This window comes from Protomyctophum parallelum (genome assembly GCF_964188405.1).
Source record: "Protomyctophum parallelum genome assembly, chromosome: 12".
In the NCBI taxonomy this organism is placed as follows: Eukaryota; Metazoa; Chordata; class Actinopteri; order Myctophiformes; family Myctophidae; genus Protomyctophum; species Protomyctophum parallelum.
Window position 1 is genome coordinate 38692751 of NC_139712.1, and position 24121 is coordinate 38716871.

General features: G+C 41.7%; 1 protein-coding gene across 6 annotated transcripts; it reads right to left on the reverse strand.

The window, feature by feature from the left end:
• Positions 1–217: 217 nt before the first annotated feature.
• On the reverse strand, positions 218–22991 carry mybl1 (v-myb avian myeloblastosis viral oncogene homolog-like 1). Of its 6 annotated transcripts, none has more exons than XR_014570085.1 (17): positions 22546–22991; positions 19554–19653; positions 19093–19164; positions 18464–18556; positions 17327–17547; positions 16639–16840; positions 16164–16238; positions 15577–15687; positions 13891–14130; positions 12890–13258; positions 12612–12751; positions 12147–12261; positions 11337–11453; positions 11130–11231; positions 10461–10646; positions 288–2961; positions 218–242 (listed from the first exon to the last, which is right to left on the reverse strand). XR_014570085.1 is itself a non-coding variant. In XM_083778783.1 (16 exons), exons 1-16 carry the CDS (start codon positions 22575–22577, stop codon positions 3066–3068), a joined length of 2298 nt encoding a protein of 765 aa, XP_083634909.1. In that variant the 5' UTR covers positions 22578–22991; the 3' UTR covers positions 2817–3065. The 6 variants fall into 6 exon arrangements, 3 of the variants coding, with proteins under 3 accessions (XP_083634909.1, XP_083634907.1, XP_083634908.1); XR_014570086.1 differs by having other exon boundaries at positions 12890–13276; XR_014570084.1 differs by lacking the exon at positions 15577–15687 and having other exon boundaries at positions 12890–13276.
• Between the last annotated feature and the right edge of the window lie 1130 nt (positions 22992–24121).

The window sequence follows — 24121 nt, forward strand, 5'->3', positions numbered from 1 at the left end:
AGGTCATTTATGTCAAATATTGTCACTGTCAAACAGAAACCTTTTATCTCTAATCCCCATTTTATACCTATATGACAAAAGTAGTGAAAATAGCTGATCTACAAACAAGTCAAGATATGATGTGTTGAGAGCAAGTACATCTGCTATTTTTGCTATTGTGTTTTGTATTCATTTATGTTTTATAAGTTTAAACGTATTATGACATGCCCATAACAGGGACACCAGGTTGAAAGTCATTAAGACTGTCTGTGTGTCAGTGTGTTGAACCAATGAAAAGTCTTATAGACTAAATAATAACTACATTTGATTAATTGGAAAACGGGTTATTTCCTTAAAAGTAACGATTTTGGACAAGGTTTCCGCCCGACAGCGACGACATACTGTACTATCCTCTTGCATACATGCCTGATCTTTCCACTTGATAGCACTGACAAGATTCCCTTCTTTTTCTCACTCCCATGCTTAATGCTGATAATCCCCCATCTAAATCCAGATTATAGGTGACGTTAACTTTATCCAGTGAGGTCAATATCACACCTTCACTGCTCTTGATTACAACATAAAAAGCATCAAAACACACTGTAGAGGATTTGTTTTGAGAAGATATCCAGAAATGCCTTCATCACACCAGTATTGTAAAACTGCTGTTTTGAAAGCAGCTTAATTGTTTTAACAGTATCATACAGCCTAAATGCATGCAGTTAGCAGTGCTTGTGTACAAAGCCATCAGAATAAAACATTTCATACAAGGCTTTGTTCTCTAAGGCCTAGCTCTATCTGTGGTACCTAGAGCACACTTTTTTGTTGCCTTTGATCTTCTTTTACTTTGTAAAAATCGAGCAGCTTCATCACAATGTCAGTATCCTCAATCCTTACATGTTAAGAGACATTCATCTAACGGCAAAAACAAAAAACCAAACAAAACACACAATCACACGCACAAATGAGAGCTATATCGTCAACACAAACAGTCCAACAATTACAACGACAAGCAAAAAGTGCAAATTGTCTATGATTAGAGGTCAGAGATGGAATCCTGCTACCTAAAGCCAAGAGAACAAGAACACACTTTGATTCGAAAGGAATAAGAAAAGAAAGGAAATATTAGTGATAGGACTACATTATGGTTATTTACTAGAGTGAGTCTTTGTCTGATTAGAAGACGGTAATGATAAAATAAAAAATGGATGGATGTGGCAGTGCATGTTGACTTCTAACTTGGGAGAAAATGAACTGAATGGTAGCACAATACCATTTTGACAGAGAAAATGAAAATATAATTCTTCAATAATTTCTTTTTTAAAAATGTTTTTCCTTTTTAAGAAATAAATATATTAATTAGTAGACATTAAATAAATAAAAACTTCTACAGCCTTCAGGCTCATGGTAAATCCTTCTTGACCAAATGCTTGTCGTACAACACTGAAGCATTATAGCCAGTACCAACCTTTGTCACATTGAAACATCTGACTAAAGCCAGATTCACACTTCATTTGACCATGGTGTTGTGTCGAAATAGCCAGCCTACATGCTCACGTGTCACATCCGCAACACGTGAGCTTGTACGTATGATATTTTTTAACACTGTCGTACGACAGAGCATAAATTAGGCCTTAACAACATTGACCATTCCTTCCCTAAGAAGACGCTGAAGATGCTGCTTAAAAAAGGGGCAAGCGCAAAGCCAAGGTTTTAGGCTGTCTCGTCAGCTAAAGGTAAACTTCTCAATTATGGCGTCCGATTTATATTAATAACATCTGAGCTTTAGGTAGCTGTCAAACAATAAATACAAGAAAAAAAAAGAACATAACGAGATAACGTACCCTTCCGTTCTGAGGTTCTTTCGCAATTCCATGCTATGAAATACATTCAGTCAATGTCTCAGAGGAAACTATGGCCTTGGAAAGGACTTGGGCACTGTTACGAAAACATACGTGTCGCAAGTGCTATCCAGTTTGCCCTTTAAACACTGCTCCTTTCTCAGCCTCAAATTCAGTAGTGCAATACTGACCGCTTTCTATTCCCGTCCCACAAGACTTCATATCATCAGGGATAAGCATTCTCCACAACATAACGCTGCCGCCATGGAAAACCCACATAACTGCAGTTTAGGCTCTTTTTTGATTCTTCCTGTTTTCCTCAATTGAAATGTTAACCTGATCATGTTGATGAACTTAAAAAAAACAAACATTGTTTTTCAAACAATATATCGGGCCTCAATGCAAAAAAGCTGGGTTCTATTCTTCATGACATTGTGTTGAAAATTAACTTTTTGTAAGAACATGTTTTCTTTTATGTAACTACAGCAACAGGGCAGTTCAACCAAACAAGCTGGAGGAGATAATGTTTCATTATTTTTCTTTTTTTCTCATTTCAACAATATATTAACAATATAAAACTCAAGAAGCAGCCACTGCTAGTGATAAACAGTCTATAATCTACAGCCTGCTGTATGGGCAGGCTGTTTTTAACATGGTCGACTAGTGCAGAATATCTATCTTCTTCCTTTCTTTCTGTACAAAAGAAAATGTTACGTAGCCAGGGCAACAGCTTGCGTGTATTGATCAGAAGTATTAATCAGAAAAGACAGGTCATCTATTCTAGAAAACACTTACAGTATGAATAGAATACCGTAAGTGCTTGGACAGTGACCTAGAAACACAGAGAAGTAAAAAACATAACATCAGCCATGCCTTTTTCATGTCCTTGGCAGTGCATTTCTGTGTTATATAAAAAAGAAAACATAACATTGTGTTTGGCCTGACAGATTGTCTGTAGAGCAGTGGTTCTCAAAGTGACCTTCAGGGTTCCTTAAGGGGGTCCTAAATGTTCCAGGTCTGTAATGGGTGCTGCTGAAACTCTGAAAGCACAAAGGAGTTGGCCAGATGTACGGAGAACCCGTGATGACTGGAGACGACGATGGGGGGCTCGTCTGAGGACGACGTGAAGAAGACGGGGGTCCTTGAAATGAAAAGATTTGAGAACCACTGCTGAAAAAGTGGAGAGGATTACAAAGCACCTCCGACGGCAAATGTGTCGGACAGGTGTAGTGTGTGTGGGTGACTTCAGAGCACAAGGGCCCTCGAGGTACAGCCCACGTATGGGTTGAGGTATAGGCGGGCCTGCTCTGTCATGATTAGCTGGTCCTCCGTCTTCCCAAAAACCACTGTCTCCCACTCACTCTTCACCTGCAGATGAGACAGTTATTGACAGTTACTGAAGATCAGTGGTCTTGTAAACATCCCTCTGACAACAGTACACTTGCATCGTTCCAGCCGATGAATGGCCCCCATTAACCCTCGCCACATCTTTTTTTGTTGGCACTGCTATTGTACCCTACTCACTGGCTTACGCCTACCCCCTGTTCAACACCCTGCTAACAGAAGCCACCCCAGCCTGTCAGAGTCGCAGCGATAAAGATCACCCGGCCCTGGCTTCCCTTCCCCGAACATTAACAATTCTGTTGCTATAAACGTTCACCAGGTCAGGTGCACCGCAGTGTTTGATAACACATGTCAACATTATTTTTTTTTAACTTACATTTTTTATTGATTTTTCAAAACGGAAAGACAGAAGAAAACATACAGTACTCACAATAACACCACAAACATACAAAAAAGAAAAAAAAAAAACATAAAATGAAAAAAAAAACATTGACATTGCATTTCAAATTTGTTACATTACTTTTTTTTGTTGAAACTTTGTTCATATTTAGATTTTTCAGTAAACAGGTGGGTCACGTAGGGCATCACAGTACATCGTAATTGATACAAGTCCTTTGTTACATTTCTTGTTATTAATTTTCACAGTGTAATGGGTCTTACAGTTCCAGGAGAGTAAGGGAAACCTCTTTGAGTAGTTTCAGAATATCTTAGTTTGTTCGTTTCCAAGTACAGGATTCATGATATCACACAATCACAATCACACAACAAAAGTCTTTACAAAATAACTATTCCCATGTATAATATCCATTTCAGCCAGTATCTGTAAAACTTTTCTGTGCTTATCCTAACGGCGAAAGTAAGTTCCTCCATTTCATATATGTTTCGTACAATGGCTGTCCACTCTCCTTTCTTAGGTGGGCTTTTATCCAGCCACTTCTTGGTTATAGCTTTTTTTGCTGCCACTAGCAGTATTTTAAGAAGGTATTTGTCTGGGGTATTAAGGTCCTCTGGTATGTTACACAGATAGACACTTGTAAATTCAAATTCAATCTCAAAACCCATTATTGCGTTAATGTCTGATACTATTTCTAGCCAGAATTGTTGTATTATTGGGCAGTCCCAGAATACGTGGAAGTGGTCAGCCATTGCATTGTTACATTTCCTCCAACAGTTCCCTGCTTCCGGTGTCCCACTCTGTAGGCTTTTTATTTTCGGTGTAATGAAGAACCTAATCATGTTTTTCCATGAAAATTCTCTCCATAGGCCAGAACTAGTGGTTGTGGATATCATATTACATATATTCAGCCATTCCTCTTCTGAGATGATTATATTTGCCTCCTTTTCCCATTTAACATATGATGTGGAATGATTTTTAGCAGAAAATATATTCGAATATAATTCAGTTATTTTCAGTTTTTTGGTGGTTTCACCTTTATAAGCTTCTTTAAAGATGTAAATCAGATCAGTTTCTGTTTTTATGTTTTTCTCAAAATGGTGCCTTAACTGTAAATACCTATAAAAATCCTGTCTTTCAGATATTGGAAGCTTTCCAGGCCTGTATTGGATGAAATCAGACAGTATGTTGTTATGCCCTCCCAAGTCCATCGTTTAAATCTAGCGTCCATCTGGGCTGGTGGGAAATCAGTATCATAATATGCTATCCATTTCAATCTCTGCATTTCTTTATCTATCTTTTGGTCCTTACATTCCTTAAACCAGATGTTCAGAGGGACTTTCGTCCATTTACTTCTCCTGAGTGTTTCCTCATGAGAGTCCTATCACCCAATACTGCCTGGAGGGGGACATCCAATTGATTTATTTCGATTTCTTTCCATTTTGCATCATATTCCGGATTACACCAACAAACTAAATATCTTATTTGTGCCGATTTATAGTAGTCTTCTAAACATGGGAGAGACATACCTCCCTCATCTTTAGGCAACTGTAACGTTTTGAAACGTACTCTGGGTTTCTTACTTCTCCAGACAAACCTGGAGATAGCTCTATTCCAGTTGTCAAATTGTTTTTTTGGTATTTCTACCGGTAAGGATTGAAAGAGGAATAGTAATCTTGGCAAGATGTTCATTTTTACGGCTTCTATTCTATCATGCATACCAACCAGGGGGGCAGTCAGCCAGATATTTCGTGAAGCCTCATTTGAAATCGGTAGTTCATATGTGGCGCCTGTTGTGGCGCTGGACTGGACCCAAAAAGCCCCATAGCTCCATAGAGGCCCATGTATTTTGGCCCAACTTCACCTAGACTGTATTACCTTAATAAACATGGTCATGAATACTTTCTTCTTCCAGTCACTAGTTTAAAGTCTCATTTCTAATGTCATAATATTCTTTTTGGAAAATTATGGTCCCATTAATTAAAAAAATTACCATAAAGAAAAAAAAACATCGCGTATGTTCTGAGGGGCGTGGCTACCGTTACAGTCTATGATCGGGATTCCCCTCCCACTCGAGTCAAAATAAAAACCAACGGAGAAGAAGGGGGGAAGTCCCGCCTCGTTGTCTGGGCAGCCAATGGCCAGCTGGTCCAAAACGGAGCCAGCCAATGGCCAGCTGGTACCAAACGGATCTAGAAAGATGGCGACTTACAGTGCAGGAATAACAGGCTTCATTTTACGTCCATGTTAGACCCGGCGAACGCTTTGTCCATATTTTTTACAGTCTATGATACCAACACCAGGGGGGCCCATCTTTCTAAATCTGATTGTATTTCTTTTGTGATGGGGTCATAGTTTTCGCTGTAGATATTTGTCAGGTCTTTTGGTATATTGATACCCAGATATCTAATAGTTTTGGCGTTCCATTTAAAATTGTATCTATTTCGTATATTCTCATGGGGTGAGTAGTTAAATGAAAGGACTTGGGTTTTGTCTATGTTCAGTTTGTATCCAGAGTATGTACCATATATTTCCAGACAGGTCATGAGCTTTGGTAGACTGATCTCTGGGTCGGAAAGTGTCACCAGTACGTCATCGGCATATAAGCTAATTTTATGTTCCGAGGCTGAACCTTTCATTGAAATTCCTAATATAGTCATCTTCCCTTATTGTTTGAGCGAGTGCCTCTATGAATAATGCAAAGAGGGCGGGGCTTAAGTTACAGCCTTGACGGCAACCACGTTCCAAGTTGATTGTGTTTGACAGGCTGCCATTTATTTTGATTCGGGCAGTCGGTTGGTAGTACAGGGATCTGAGACATTTTATAACCTGTTCTTCAAATCCAAGGCGTTGCAGTACCAGGTATAAGAACTCCCAGCAACAAGCATCGAATGCTTTTTCGGCGTCCAGGCTAATTGCCAATGACGTAGCATTGTTCTTACTCATACTGTCTATCAGGAATAGTGCACGTCTGACATTATCTTGTGTCGGCCTGTGTTTTACGAAGCCACATTGATCTGTGTCTATTATATCTGGAAGTATGTCTTCTAGTCTTTTCGCCATTATCGAAGCAAACAGTCTATAGTCTATATTGAGTACCGATATAGGTCTGTAGGAGCTACATTCTGTTTTGTCTTTGCCTGTTTTTGGTATCACTGAGATTATAGCCTGTCTCCAGGATACAGGTGTTTCTCCCCCTTTAAGTACATGCTTAAAACAACTCTTGAGTGTGGGTGTTAGTGAACCTTTAAATACCTTATACCATTCGGCCGGGAAGCCATCACCCCCTGACATTTTGTTAGTTTTCAATCTGGATATAGCATAGTCAATTTCCAATGTTGTGATGTCTGTGGTTAACAATTTATTTTGTGTTTCGCCTATTGTTGGTAAATCCAAGGATTCCAGGAAATTCTGTACCAGGGGGGGTTCTGCTGCTATTGGTTGAGAGTATAACCTTTTATAATATTTTTCAAATTATTTCTGTATTTCTTCCGTAGTGTGGCTCAATTTGTTGGTGTCGGGATCCTTAATTTTGAAGATTGACCTTTCATTTTGTTGTTTGCGTAATTTCCATGCCAATACTTTTTTCGCTCTGGGGCCGTTTTCATAATATTTCTGTTTAATATATTTTAGTTTTATTTCCACTTGTTTATCAAGTATCTTGTTTAGCTCTAGTTTTGTTGTGCGTATTTGTTCCAGTAGTTGGGGGTCATTTGAGTCCATGTGTCGTTTCTCTAATATTTCCAAACCACTAGTTAAATCATTGACACGTTTTTGTTGCAGTTTTTTGTGACTAGCCGACCACAGTGACATTATTAGTTTCCCTCTCATCACTGCTTTTGCCGCGTCCCATAATATATCAGGTCTACTGTGTACCCCATGTGGGTGAGAGAAGTAACTAAATTGTTTTGCTGTTGGGTTAAGGTTTCTCCATACGTCAAACATTTCCATTTCCTTGACACATTTTTTAACATACAGTGACTCCTGGTTGATTATCTTTGGTGGGTTTGAGGAATCCTGGGCTTCCATCTGGATATTAAAATCCCAGGCTGCGATTAGAGTACCTGTGGTTTCGGTGGCAATCAACTCAAATATTTTTTTCTGTTAATAATTTATCCGAGCCAGGTGGTCTATAAACGTTGAGTAATGTTACTTCCCTAGAGTCAAGAAGTCCTTTAACCAAAACATAGCGTCCCTCTTTGTCTGCAATTTGTGCATTGAGTTGGAAAGTGATCTTATTTGAAATAAGTATACTTTTAATACTTTTTAATTGGTCCCTGTAGCCCGTTAACATTGAGTGTAACTATTTTATATTCTTGTTGTGACATGTGTTGTCCATTGGTATACCATTATTTCCACTGTGAGCCCGAGTTGACCTTAACTTGTCAAGTATATTTTTAGCAACAGCAATAATCATCAGAATAAAAAGCAAAAACATAAATAAAACTGTAACATCCAAAGTTGAGGTTACTTCTGTAAGCACGAAAAACACAAAACACACATATAGCTTCCAAACACGATGTAGAACATCCGTGACCCTTAAACCCTCATAAAGGGGTGAGGGGACAGTCCCCGTCTTGCACGAGGGCCCCTCCCTAGACAAACTAGTACTAATCTCAACCTGTGAGTTTCCCCAGTGCCTAGCCATTCCCTACCTAATTAAGCAAACCCCTCCAGTTGGTACATTTAAATGTAAAAAAATATTAATGAAGCCCTAGTTAACATATCATATTATTCCCTACAAAGAGTTGGTTATGTACAAATAAAACAATATATATATGGGGTTTCAATCTTACTTAGAAATGAACCAAAGTGTTATAATATATGGCACCCTCTGTATATCCATTTATCTTTCTTTCTTTCTTAAAAATAAAACCAAACAGAAAAAGCCCTTCGCCTATTTTCACCCCTCCATCATTCAACCCAACTCTATGTTACCTCTTTTCACAGCAGAAATCACGTCCTATTTCCTCATAAACATTCGTAGGCTGTCCTTAGCTCTCCACGCCGCTCCTCGCCTCTTTTCCACCTTCCTCCATTCCGGCTCCCACCGTTGTCCCCAAGGGGCCATCTAGGCACTCCAATGTTGAAGCGCTGGGCCCTAGTGGTAAGAGGAAGGACTGCAGGCGGACCCGTGGATTCTTGACGAGGAAACCCCGTGCAACCGAGCGCTCAATGTTAAAGCCCAGCATTTGGGCACCAAAATTTGGTGCCCAAATGCTGAATCAGCGAAAAAATGCGGAAATAGACGGTACTGCTTCAAAACGCCACTGAGCAACTTCCACTGACATGAATAGCGGAGGGGGCGGAGCTTCGCGCCAGTTTAGTCTCTATCCTTTTCAAACCCAGGCTCCCCCAGAGTTACTGTCGAAGTGTCCTTGAGCAAGACACTGAACCCCTATTTGCTCCCGATGTGCTAGTTGGTGCCTTGCATGGTTTCCGCTGCCATCGGTGTATGAATGTGTGTGTGAATGGGTGAATGTAATGCACAATCTCTGTAAAGCGCCTTGGATAAAGGCGCTATATAAATGCACCATTTACCATTTATCCTTTTAATACTCTATGGTTGTCCCCCTTCAGCTCGTCGCCGCTCTCTCTCCGCACCCGCGACTCCCGAGCCCCCCGCCTCCACCTACGCCGAGGCACCGGGTCCCGCTGCCGAGTCGCAGATGGATTCTCCTTCCATATAGCCTCTCCTCCATGGCCTGTGCGACGTCCTCCGCACAGAAGTACGTCTTCTCACCGTCTGGCCACTGTATCCTCATCTTCGTGAACGGCGTCTGGAACCAGATTCCTTTTGCTTTCAACCTTCTTTTGAACGGAATATAGTCCTTCCTCTTCTTCACAACTTTGGGTGGGTAATCGTGATCGAAACCGAGTTGTTTGTATCCTACTTGTATTTTCGCCTCCCAGGCTTTTCTCAGCACCATTTCCTTCGTCTCGAATTGAAGAAAGTTTGCCACAATGGATCGTGGTGTTGCAGACGGGTGAGTAGGTTTCTGAGACAGTGCGCGATGCGCCCTCTGTAGTTGGAGCTGAGTTCCTGCTGGTAGCTCAAGCTCTGTGCGAAACAGCTGTTCCAAGTATTGAATTACAGTGGTCCCTTGTTCACTGTTTTCTGGACAGTTGAATACACGAATATTATTCCGTCTTGATCTGGCCTCGGCATTCAATTGTCTTTCTTGTAGTTGTTCAATCTGGTCCACCAGTGTCATCATGGCCTCGGTCGCTCCCGTCCTCCAGTCCTCCACCTCTGATATCCGTGTCTGCGCCTCGGCCATGTTCGTCTTCTGCTCAGTCACCTCCTCGTCTTGTCGTTGTAGCTCCCGGTCCACTATTACACGGTAGTTTGCAAATTCTTCCTTCATTTCCCTCTTCAGTTCTTCTTTAAACTTAGCCAGCTCCTGTTGTGTGCCCTCTTTAAAAGTCTTTAGCTCTTTGGTGATTTCAGCGAGCCCGGTCCGTATGACTTGGGCGCAGTCCTCCGCCATGCTGTCGGTGTTTTCTTTCACTCCACTCCCGTCGTTGTTTTCTTTAGTTTGTTCATCTGCTTTATAACTTTGAGTTATCCTACGGCTTCCTTGTTGTTCACCACTCATTTCGTGTCATATCTTTTTCATTTTTAATCTGTTTTTCCGTGGTTATTTTAACTTATCATGACCAACTTTGGGGAGCTCACTAATCAAGCAGCTCCTTCCTCCACCATCCTACCGGAAGTCCCCACATGTCAACATTTCTGATCAAAATGGTGAGGTCAAATATCTCAGTGGACTAGATATTGGGAACAAAAACCTCAGTGAACACATACTATAATATATTTAATTAAATATACTGTATGTGTATTCATCTTTGAGTCATTTTACATGCCTGTTGTTTACATCAAAGATCATTCCTCTGTGCACCTGTACTGATGGGTTGTGGGTTGGTGTTCCGTGGGTGGCTGGGGTCTTCTTCCCTCTGGGACTGGGGAGACGATGCAAGGGAACTATCTCCTCCTCACTCCCAGAGGACAACGGACGGCTGCGTTCCTCTTGCTCAGGGATCGGAGTCATCAGAAAAGAGCTCGTCAGCAGATTTTCGTCTGCCTCCTACCAAAGGATTTACAATTAAATGAATCAATCAAGTTATGTAGTTCTGCAATTCTGCAATAAATGTATATTCAGCATTTAACCGAATATGCTTTGATGCTAAATGGCCTTACGATACGATAAGGTAACTTTATCATGGCAAATCTTGCACCATAATAGAAATTGTCAGTCAGACAAGCTTTAATGTTTTTTGTAGAGGCTTATGAGCTGGTTTCACTTCTCTAGAATTATTCTGTAGAGGCTGTACAACCTCAATATGTGTATGCTTTACTAGCATTACATGGTATTCTCTGACAACAGTACAATGGCACAATTGACTTTGACAACATACAGAGTACACAATTGGATATGATTCGAAATTAAGCAAGAATCTGAATGTTTGCAAAAGATGGAGGCACAGGTACTGTAGTTGTCAGTACATATATAGTCTTCTTTTAAAAGTTACACTTGTACAGTATTGTATTAAAAACAGCATGAAGTTACCTCTGCATTGAGGCGCTCTTGGAAGAGCTGGACGTTGAGGCAGTCTTTGCCCACGGGATCAAGCACCAGAGACTTGCGCACCTTCCTGGCTGGGCCATCCATCTGAAATGAGGCACGCAAAACCTGATATTAGAAAACCACCCATGTGGTAAAATGTTTTACTGTGCTCAAATGACAAATACTACAATATTGTAAAGATCATTTTACATCATGTTTCCATGTCCTAAATTCATGCTGAATGTCTGCTCTGTTGAAGATATCGGCTCCAGTCTCTCGCTTCAGAACTTCACGGATGTCTTCCTCTAGAAATGCCAGTGGCTGGGGCTGCAGGACAGAAATAATACACAAACAAAATATAAACGCAAGAAAAGGTGGCTGGGGGAGTGTTATGGTATGGAAGTGTTGAATGAGACACTTTGGTTTTGTTAAGAGTTTAAAACTGTAGCTCTGTGCATGTTCAACAACAGATCTTTGTTAATTATATTTTGGATCGGAGTCTGACACTTGCATAGCGAGACATTAATTAAAGAATGCTGCTTAGACACTAAACCTATGAACATCTAATTTGCAAACATCTATGTTTGCAAAAGTCCACAAAGACAAGTTGTTGTTTTTTTTAAGATATTTTTTGTGGCTTACGCCTTTTATTGGTTTTTGAAGGGACAGACAGTAGGCTGACAGGAAGCGGGAGAGAGATGGGGGGATGACATGCAGTAAAGGCCGTGTCGGGCTCGGGAGTCGAACCCGCGGCACACTGCGACTGGATTACCAGTCGGGTGCCCAGACGGTTACGCCACCGCCTGGGCCAAAGACAAGTTGTTTGATTAAATGCATTGTGCACTTTCCACTATAATTCTCTTCTCTCAACATGGTGAAGATACATGCAGAAGTTAATAATTTGACAAAAGCCTTCCTCGTTGAGTTTGAGCTTGTTTGAACTTTTTGTTTGGAAGATACTTACAAAACACACATAAGCACACAAATGCATGTGGCAAGCTATATACATTTACCACCTACCTCCATCTTCAGTGGCCCATGCATTTTCTCTTGAGCAGCCAGAGCCTTTTTGAATGGTGTTGGTGTCCTGGGAGTTGGCATCATTACGGCCTTACGGAATTTTGGCGTCCTGGACCTAAACATAGACACATCTTATAACATATGTTATAACAGTGGTTCTCAAACTTTTATTTAAAGCAACCCCAGGCCACAGCCCTCAAAACTCTGATAGTGTACAAATTAAATCCCCAGGTAGTCCACAGACCACACTTAAAGAAGGCTATAAAACAACTATCAATACAATACAAAGTCTGCTACGTATTAGTTCATCAAGAACCAATGCCTTAAACATGTAGTGTTGTTAGTAGGAACAAACAGAGAAGCACCTCTAAGAAGGGGAAGGAGCCAAACAAACCCAAGTTCCTGGAGGTTGTGCCCCCAGAAGGCAAAAACAAATTTGTCCTTCTGGTTTTTTTCTTCTCTTACCCAGCATTCTCTTTCTGCTGCTTGGGTGTGGTTTCTTTTTGAAGGGGTGTGTTTAGGAGACACTTCTGGCCACACACAGGTGTTGAGGTGAATGCTGGGTGCTCCAGGCTTAGATGCTCTGCTCCTGATACGTTGAACACCTGGAAGAAAACAACCAGGATGTGACTCACATTGGTAGTAGTGGAAGAAGTACCGTAGGCCTAATCAGATTTTGTTTTACTGAATTTAGCGCCATGTACTGAAATAATAGTGAAGATTAACAACGGATTTTTTTTTACCTGAGATGGGGAGAAAGGCATCGACTTTATGGGCGTTTTCTTGGGCGAGTTGGTGACGTTCTCTAAGAAGGAAGGGTAGTTCCTGTCACGCATGGGAGACTGCCCCCCCTTCTCTCTTCTCTTCCTCCTCCCAGTGGACGGCTGAGGGTGCTTGGACGTGCTGATGGGAGTGAGAGGGTTGCCCTTGCCCGGTCCAAACGGCGCGCAGTGTTTCTCGTGGGCGGGGATGGTAGATGGGGCGTTGACCGTGTATCCCAACGCCTCCATTGTCCGTTCTTGCAGCAGAGCGGTGTATTCCTGTTGGGTGTGCTTGGGGGTCACAGCCTCTGATAGCTCAAAGCTGGCCACGTCGCTCCATGCCACAGGGTCCTGCAGAGCCAGACAGATCTACAATGGACAACACACCCTTGATGTTCCACATCTGACATGACATGATGACATACAGCATATATATAATGCAGTTTCCCTTTCCCAACTCCCGACTCAATTGTGTCTTAACTTAAAAACTTCAAAAGGATCTTTGGAAAAACACTTAAAAAATAAGTTTCCATTTTCTTTTTTACCCTCAATACTCCCACCTTGCATTCTCTAAGCCAGTCTTGTGATGGGGAAAACAAAATGAATGTTCTTTTCATTTGTGATGAAATCACTGCCTCCATCAAGTCAGCATTGTGGCAACATTTCAGCTCCCCATTAGTTAAACTAAACAAACATAAATAATGTGCGTGTTGTTGGCATACCTCAAGTCAAACATGGCAGGACATGCTAACATTGACAGAGGAAAACATTGAACCGGTGGTCCTGGGATGCAATACTGTACTCAGTACTGTACTTTAACGTTGTTGAAGTGGGACTCATAAAATGTCCCTGGGACCCATCTAAAAAACCACCCTGTGTCCCGGGACCCATTACATTGAAAACCTATTTAAATCACTGATTGTGTACCTTATGCAACTGACATATTCAACAGGCAAGGCAAAGGCAAAAGTGTTCACACTCACTGAGTCTATTAGCTCCATAGTCTCAGCAAACTCTGGTATACTCTGTAAAGTGGACAGGAAGGTGCCAGTCTCCACTGCCAGGAACTTGCTGGGGGAGACGTGGAGCTGTCCTGGAGGCCCCTGGGGAATCGGGGGGCCCCTCGAGCGCCTCTCCTCCCCCTGCTCTTCCAGGCTGCTGTTGCTGGTTGTCAGGGTGTCGTCTGAAGCGCTGTCTGACCACACGGAGTACTGCTCCATACTCTGAGGGGCAGGAGGGACACAACATGAAGGTCAGACACTGCAGCAGGCTGTGGCCGCAGATCTCTAGATTGTAAAGGTAGAGGTTAGCGCTGGGCAATATGTTGAATTCTCTAAAATGCCAGATATGCCTAAATTTTATTAATGAAATGTATATAAAGCACAGAGGTATATTTGCTAAATTGTGTAATAAATTAATTTAATTTCAAGTCATACTGCCCAGCTCTAGTTGAGGTATTAAGCCAATTAAGGTATAAATAAAGAATACCAATGAAGTTTCAATGAGTTTCATCTAACTTTTAACTCTAATTTAGGGGACTATGCAGTGAACTTATCAGTGAAATAACACATTTTGTATGCCAGATAAACATAGCCATACGTTTTTGTTGGTTTGCGATAGTAACCATCAGTGGTACCCTACTTTTTCAGATGCGGATTATATTACTATATCGGATTATATAGCCATATAGGCATAGCCATATATGGTATAATAATAATTGTGGGCTCGATTTGCGAGCCCACTGTTGTTATTGCCACTCTTTATTCCCGCTCCGTTTTCATTGGCTACTGGGCTGTGACGTCATGTGGGTCAATACATCATCATCGAGTAGCAAGATATTCAAGCCCACACTGTTTCCTCATGAACAGTATTTTCTAGTTATCACTAACACTGTACATTCGGACACCACTACAAAATGGTGTAATGACTACATAGTACATAGTGCAATACTGTATATACTGTGTATAGTGAGAAGGGAGTGTGTCTTGAGTTTTGAGTTAGTCTTGAGTTAGCCACCTCTGTGACCAGTGATGATTACATCTCAAACGCTGTTAATTAAATCTTCTCAATAGAAACTTCATTCAAAGAAAACCCAGGGACACACAATGGTGATACTGTAACAGGCAGCTGATGTCGGCACAATATCAAACATAGAAGCGGAGATGGATTTAGATATGATGAATGCGTCAGATGGGAGAAGATGGTGCTGGGAAAGACAGAACAGGAAGAGTGCAGAGTGGCTGAGGTTCCACAACAAACCGCTGGCTGAGATAACTCACATGTTGAGCGTGGGCATGTGGGAGTGGCAGGGGAGCGCTGGTGGGGAATGGTAGGAGGTTAATGGTTGGAGTGGTGGTGGTATGAAGGGGCGGAGGAGGGGAGGAAGCTGATAAGCAACGCTTGAGGCCAGTCTGAATGAGTAATGAGATGGGAAGCTAGTTACTACAGCACAACTACTAGCAAATCAGGCTGCTGGCACATACATACATTGGCGGCGTTCACACCGCGGCCAATTTGCTCTTATGTCATCATACCTTATTGACATAGGAGCATGGCCGCTGTGTGAATGCATCGTCAATGAGCACTACAGCACACTCTCATGTGCCAGCTTCGAAACCACACACGCAGGCTAAGTATGCTAACTAACACACTGCAGAGTGTGCTCTTACACATGGGCCTCTGCACTGCGCTTGGCGCCGGACTTCATTCTCTGCTGACATAAGCAGCAACTCAAGCTCCTTAATTCTTTGCTCTCTGTCTGGGTCATCCAGGCAGGGCGGCTGGAATGAAACACGCGTTGGAGGGGAGGAGAAAAAGAAGGGACGGAGGGACGAGAGAAGGACAGAAAGAGGAAAATCAAAAGACAAATAATACATATAACAGAGATTTAATGGTGAAACGCTAAGATTTACTACATAGTAGAGCACAACCGATACATCGGCCAAATTATATTTACTATTTCTATTTTGGACCTTTGGATTTCTTTAACTATTATTAAACTACATTTCTTAAACTTCAACTACATACTGTATATCAGCTATAATGCCGTAAATGGTGAATTAATTTTACCCCTCCTAAATCAATATTGTTCTAAAAATCGGTCGGGCTCTACTACATTGTTGTATTCTTTTATGTTAGGAGTCGGACATCAAGTTGTTTTCAACAATCTACTGTATGTACAGACAGTCAGACACACATGCAGGCGAAAACAGAGACACACAAAAGTAAACAAGAAGACACACAGATTCCCACTCACTGATAAAAAGCAGGAGGTGTCGGGGAGGCTGTCCATCAAGTGTCCATTGTGAGGGTCATAAGGATATCCTTGCATCTAGACAGAACATCAAACTAACAATAAACTCAGGAAAACTACACACAGACCTCACACTTTTGACAAATATCAGAAAAGCAAAGCAACTTAAGCAAGGACTTGTTTAATAGCATATTGTCCGAAAAAGGGTGAAATAATGCAAGGACATATACTGCACTGGGCCTCAAAGTGGAATCAGCGGACCCCCAGGGGTTCCATTGAGTCCCCACTGAATTGGGAACAGATTAACCACTTAAGACCCATATTCTTTTTTGGCTATTTTAGAAAATGTGATAAAAAATAATCCACACAAGATCTTTTCAAATGGGGTTCGCATCCAAAAAACTATCAATTTGGGGGTTGTTGACACGAAAACGTTTGAGAACTACTGACATGCTAGTGTATACAGCAGTTGACCCACCTGGTTGGGGGCTGACATGGACAGGGGACTGTGGTCACAGTGCAGGTTCTCCGGTGGTGGAGGAGGACAGGGTCTGTGGTGGCGTCTCTTCACCACACAGTGAGAGGAGGTGAAGGCCCGGCAGCCCTCCTGGAGGTAGCCCTCATGTTCCACCTTTCTTCTCATGGTGGAGTTCCAGTGGTTCTTGATGGAGTTGTCAGTCCTGTTGAGGAGAATGTGGGTCACGTGATGTCAATACTACTTCTCAGGTGTAGTCTGATGCATATTCAACAATTTTGTCATTCGATGCCACTATAATTTTCATCAGACCCTACAATATTTTATTGGTGAATGAATTGAAAGAGTGGACTATGGTGCTATACTGTAACAACATTCATGTTGTGAGCTACAGCTGTACATGCGTGTGTGTGTGTGTGTATGTCTATTCTTTGCACCACGCATAATGACATACTCGACAGTACATCAACATATTACAGCATTCTTTGTGGCAAAAATATAAAATATTGTTTGGTTTAACAAATGAAAAAATGAGATATTACATACTGTAAGTATAAACGGATGATATTGGCACATTGACACTACAACATTTGCTTGTTTTTTTTATATAACTTTGCCCTTATTTTAATCACAAAACGTTTAATGGGGGCAAGCAGCGTGTGCGAGAGACTGGGCATGAGGCTGCATTTACCTTCCAGGCAGGAGCTTGGAGATCTCAGCCCAGCGGTTTCCCAGCCGCTTGTGGGCCTCATAGATGATATGGTCCTCTTCCTGGGTCCATGAGGACTTCTTCACCTCTGGGTTCAGGTGGTTGTGCCACCGTTCACGGCACTGCTTCCCGATCCGTCCCTGGAGGTGCTTTGCGATCACGGACCAGCGCTTGGGGCCGTATTTGTGCACAAGGTCAATAACCTGCGAAAATGTTCAGGAAAAGGAAGTTTAGCAAATCACAGACAGTGGTGATTAACCACTTAAGCCCTATTTGATACTTTATCGTATAACGTCACATGGAAATAGCAAACATATTTGTCAGATCTACAAGCTCACAACACGTGGCGCTTTTTGAGATTGTAGGTCTGCTATTTTGGCATATAATTGTATGCCCAAAGTGGGGATGCCAGGTTGAAAGTGTTGATAAATATACCATGTTTATTGTAGTATCTTTCCTCCTTTTACATGTAAGAATATGCGGAAATGCCCTACATGGATGCATTCATAACAGGCCTTACAAAACTCTTATTAAGGGACCTTTCCTCTGGCTAGTAGTACGCCACTAGAATCCCAGTAGGAGTTGCTGAAGTTGTGGGCTCTTTATGTCACGGCTGAAAAATGCTGTGATGTCATCGTTGACAGTCTGGGGTATCACAGACAGGTCTGTGTTGCTGTTGCATGTTGTGACGCCAACAGCTTGGCGGAATCAAAACGTAATTCTTGACATTCCTGCAGAGCACCGTTCCATTTAAGGAATATATTGTTCCTCCTGCTGCCTGAGCAGAAATCAACGCTCAGAACCAAAGTCAGTCTTGGAAAGTCTGAGTTGTGTTAGTTAGGCATGAGGTACTGGAGAGTTTACATAGCTACGGCCCAAATGAAAACGTTGGCGGGAAACTTGCTTGAGCATGTGCAGAGCTCTGCTAGTCCAGAGGGGAAAGACACATTGTGCCATTTGTTCGTCCGGTGTTCTTTTGACTCCAATGGCTCCATCCTCTCCCCAGTCCCCACAGCATCCTAATACTTCCCCTATCATTTACCTTTTTACGTCATCTTCCATTCTGCCTTTCCCTCTACTCTCTCCATCCCAGGACAGGGAACGCCCAGATCCTCTTACCTTCTGATCCTCCTCTTTTGTCCAGGGTCCTTTCACCAGCTCCGGGTTGAGCACCTTCTGCCAGCGGTGCTGACACTGTCCATCTGTCCTCCCCTGTGACACAGAGAGACAGAATGAACGACACCTCGTCAAACCACAGCACACCTGTAGCCTTCTGAGAGTAAAATACCATTCACCACACCCTTGTGACTTCACCTCATTGTCAAACACACTCTTATTAGGGATAATGTCAATGATCGGCTTTCTAAATGGCTTGGCAGCTGCAACATATGAGACCAGCAAAGACTATGTTACAGAGATAGATACATCATCATACATCACATTTAGTGCACAGCCAATCACATCATTTCCGTGGTACACACAGACAAACACAGCTGGGCAAAACATCAACATGACTACAATCAGCAACCTCTTCAGATTACTAAATGAGTATACAGTGTTTTACAATATACAAACGAGAACAGATACTGTCAATTGTTCAAATATAACACTGAATATTTGAAAATATTTTTTATGTTGTACATTGCCAATGCCAAGTTTAAACTACCGGTATTACTATTTATAGATCTGCGATTCTGCATATTTATAGGGGTGAAAACACAGTACTACTGTAGCTCCTTAGTCCTTACTGGAAAATAGCTGGCTATCAGTTTCCAGGATTCAGTTCCATGCTGCTCCACTGACTTTTTCAGCTTTTCGTCCTAAGAACAGGCAGAGAGAGACAGACAGACATTGAGGAACCAACCTTCCTGAGAAGCTTCCTTTATCTGCATTCAGGTTAACGCCCTCAAATTTCCCTTTTAGAGAAGACATTTCACAGCCTTCTTGTATGTAGCCAGTAACAGTAGTGATGAATACGATTTCACCAAGGCATCTGACTTGGAAAGTGCACTCTGTTGAGACCTTGACAAAGGCAACGCTGGTCCAATAAATATGCTTCAACTGCGTTAGGAATTTGAGCTCCACGTTTTTCCCTTTGAGTGTACTATAACATTGCCCTGCACACAAATAATGTATGCTCAATCTCATTCACTGTATATACCACAGCAACTATAAAAAACACCAACCAGTGGCTCTCTCATAAGCTTACCTCGTCCCGAGACCATTTGACTTTGCACAGAGACTTCTTGTCTTTGCCCTTCTCTTTACTCTCTGGATCTGTGGAATGTAGCTCTTCGTCCTCATCCTCGCTGAAAATGCACAGTAGAGGTGCGAGAAGAGAGAAAGAAAGGCACAGATCTGTTAAGAGCTCTACTTGGTTATGCATTGCAATACTAACACCAAACAACACTTTATACACTCACATACTGTAAAATTATATTTCAGTCCACTCTTTGTGAACCAACTCTTTTATTTTAATGCCAAGTAAAACTCTTTGAAAAGCAGTGTATTAAATTTGTTTGTGGTACATAGTTAAATTAGCTCATGGTGTTCCTTCACAGGCTGCAGGCCTGTTGAGCAAAATTTGTTGTTTTCAGTAGTCAATCCCATTCAGAATTTCAGTTACTTCTTAGATCATGCCGCTCTGACAAATTGGTTGTTTTGGTGTGTCTGTAATGCACCATAAAAGTCTTGTACCGCAAGCTTGTGGGCTGTTAATCACGAGTACAAGAAAATTATACTTAGATATACTGAAAAGCTACAACAGCATGCTAAAACAGAAACAGCTGAGAGGTGATTATCGCATTAAAACACTCACAACATGTATCTGCCACGATTACATTTCCAGGGGGAAACATGAACATCAATGTAAAATTGTAAAAACAAAAGTGTTGGAAACAAGATTCTGCCAGTCGAGTGCACTGATGTAATAGGGAAAAGCACCAAAGAACATTCCTAACCTTAATTACATCAGCCTTATCCACCACAGATCAAATCATGATGTCACATAGGGCTTGCCTTCTTTTTAGACCACACATATTACTGGTTTTAATGGTTTAATGGACCAATATTGACCTTTTCTGAAAGACTGCTTCTTTAATTTATTTTCTTAAAAAGAAAAAAAAAGAAAAAAGAACGTATAGATCCACCAAAATAATCATCTGCGTCTCTAATCTCTACACAGACATTTCTGTCCATGTCAGCCCCTGAATTCTTGACCACAAAAATGACATAATTCAATTCAGGCTCTGTTTCCATATCCATATAAAGGTTGTTGCTGGGCAACCCTTCCTTCATGGCTTTAAGCCGTACTTTTAATTTGAAAAATATGTTATGTTTGGCAGGCGACATGGCCGTACAACAAAATATACGGGTAAATTATGCTTGCATTAGTGTCTGTACACGACTTTAATAAGCAGAGCAAAAATGAATACAGTTACCATGGGAACCACAGAGCAAAACAGTAGTACCACGCACGCACACGCGCACGCACACACAGACACACAGACACACAGACACACACACACACACACACACACACACACACACACACACACACACACACACACAGTACAGGAAATGGGCTTTCCTTCAGGTCTTCTGAACATGGATGAAAGGGCTGCTTCAGATGTTGACCTGAACATGGCAATTATATTTCAGCACAGCCTAATTCCCTCAATAGGGCAAAGAGAAAGATGGAAGTGAGTGTGGACCTATCGGGCTGAACCAGGAGGAGGAGTATAAGGTGTAACTTCCCACATCAACAGGCTCTTTCTCCTAAATGACGACGGTGTGTGTGTGTGTGTGTGTGTGTGTGTGTGTGTGTCGGCAAGCAGTCTTCGGAGGTACGATGGGGTGTGGTCAGGAAAATGACAAAAAAAAAAAAAACTAACCGTCCAGGTTGCTGAAGTTTTGAAAAACTGTGGGAACTAAGTTTCATGGGAGTTTCTATATCTGTAATAATTAATTGAATTTTAGCACGCCGGCATGCATTGCTGTTAAATCTATACAGTATTAATTACTCTAAATGGCAGTATTACTAGTTTAAATTAGACTACATATGTTTAATAATGATGACATGATATATACTCTAGTTTGCCACTGTAAAACCAATAGTTACAGCATTTCAGAAGATGGATAACTAACTTCCTCCAATGTGCACACGGTCCCCCACTACTGCTGCAGCTGGATCCTCATCCTCAAGAGAACATATTCTAGTGTTTCACCAGATGCAACCTTGAGCTTGTGTCTAATTGTGAGAGACAAGGCGCCCCTCAACCTCATACCCCACTAACCCCAGATGGAAACACAAAGGGGGTGGGGGACACGCGCCTCTGAACTGCTCATTCAAGCTGAAATTACGTCACTAGTCACTACCATGTTTATAGACCAATCACACTATAAATCAATACTTAATTTAGCCATTCACATGCAAATCTCTTCAATATTATGCACCTAACCAGCTGCCTTTGAATTGACCCTGGTCAATTCAAAGGCAATGTTAATTAAATTAATCTTCTTTGCAGGTATTTTTTACACTAAAATATATTTATTTTGTTATTTATTTATTGCAAATACAATCTGGTGACAATCGGGTAATTTGCAATAAAGAAAATAGAAAGAACACTGGACATTATTTTAGAGATTAAGATAGCCAAAGCACATTTTAATTTACATGCATGCTCTTTCACTTTCAAGTAATTAATCACCAATGAATGATGCTGCATGCTGTCGAGTTGCATAATCCACCCATGCAAAGGAGTGGAAATGAATCATTCATGTACTTTCTGAGAAGCCATTCCCGCTATTTTCGATAATATATATAAGTAATGACTTATTATTTATTTTGTGTGAGGTTTAATGGAACACTACGTTTATTTTAGAAATAACTGTCCTGAAATACCGTAATTATATTTGAGCATGCCATTCATCCTGCTTTATATTCTGTCACAATTACCGTAATTCACAAGCAGCAACCATACAGTACATGTGGTCCTGATAAGAGTAGCCTATGAGCAGGTGCGCACATGCAAAATATGAGATATCAGTGTGACTCACGGACACGGTACTCACCCACACTTTCATTTTAGATGATCGCGTTACTAATATGTAAATAATAGCTATTCTCAATTATTTAACAAAACTGTATGGACTCAGGAATGGTGTAAATAGATGTATAAAGATGAAGCATCTTGTCCCACCTGCGTGATGATGATTTCACGTTGTCGTCCATGAGAGCCAGCAGCGAGTTGATCGTATAGATTCCCAAAAAGAATATCGAGGTGACACTTCTCTAGATTTCCATATAAACACAAGGTGGTTTGTTATTGGTCGTTTGCACGCAGACGTCGCTGTCAGCCACTCATTTCTCACTTTAATGTCTCCTGAAATGCACCATGAGGCAGCAGCAGCTTGCTGGCAGTATATTCACAGCAGCAACAGCAGCAGCTTACAGTCCATAATAACATGATGTTCTTCCTTGCAGTGCTGTAATAATAGCATGATACTTCCGAGCAACGCGTGTCTGAAAGTCCTTCTTCGGTTCCTTCACTTTACTAAATATTAAATATGGTCTTATTTGGAATGCTATAGAAAAAGATGACATATTTATCTTTCCATATACACATCCAGGCTGCACGCTAGTGACGCTACTGTACTGTCCCGCTTGTCTGAGCTCCCTTTTTGGCATTCATGATTTTTGTCCATCCCGCCGATTCTCGCGCCCAGCCTCCTTGCAGAGGAGGGTTTGAATCTGCGCAGGCGGCCTCGCGTCTGATTGGTTCAGCCGGTGACGCGTGCCAAAGAAGAGCAGATCTACAAAGAAGCAATGCGCCGGGACACGACGCGTTGTTAGCAATGTAGATCTGTTCTTTTATTTTATTTTTTGGCACGCGACACACACCCCTCCCTCCCTCGCGCGTAGAGAAATGGGGGCGAGGGGACTAGGGGGCGGGGTGTGCAAAGTGACATAGCTCTGTCTGTCTGTGGTTTACTTTACGCGTTGCTGGTGTGTGTTGAATGTTCCCTTGTTTTTATTTGTTTTTATTTGTACACTTGCTTTGGCAATGTAATATAATATTTTTGGAGGCGGAGCGACTATTTTTCACTTTATAATATAGACTCCTGTCATTCATTAATCATTCAAACTGAGCAGGCCGCAGTTCTGCAGATATAAATGATTTCTTATTGACACCTTGTGGACAAAAAGGTTGTCACATTCAATAGAAACTTTATGCACTCAGTAACACAGAAGTACTTCATTGTTCTCCAGTATTGTAATTGGCCTAGAGCTGGGGCATTGATGATAGACGACTCTGGGACATGAGATACAAAACACAGTGACATCTTTTTTTTTATGTATTGTGATTACACTTACACACAATGTAACTGAAAACGTCAGACTTCCATTATTTGCCACAGTACAAGTGGAAGCAAAAATGTAATCAATGTTAGTAGGCTTTTTTGGTAATGCAGAGGTTCTGAGTGAGCCACTCAGCTACTCCCCCCACCTTTGACCTTGGACAGGTCAAGTGGGCACCAAAACCATCTGGACACTATAGGGACATGTGGGCACCTGGACAACTGGGAACTTGGGACACGTGGGAACCTGGACAATAGTGGGCCCATAGGGGTAGACTCTATGGGTAGAGATAACTGGGCACCTGGACGGCACTAGGGACATGTTGGCACCTGGATAATTGGGCACTAGGGACATCTGGGCACCATTTTCTTCATTTTATTTTAAATGTTTTACTCTGTATCTGTAGGCTACTCTAA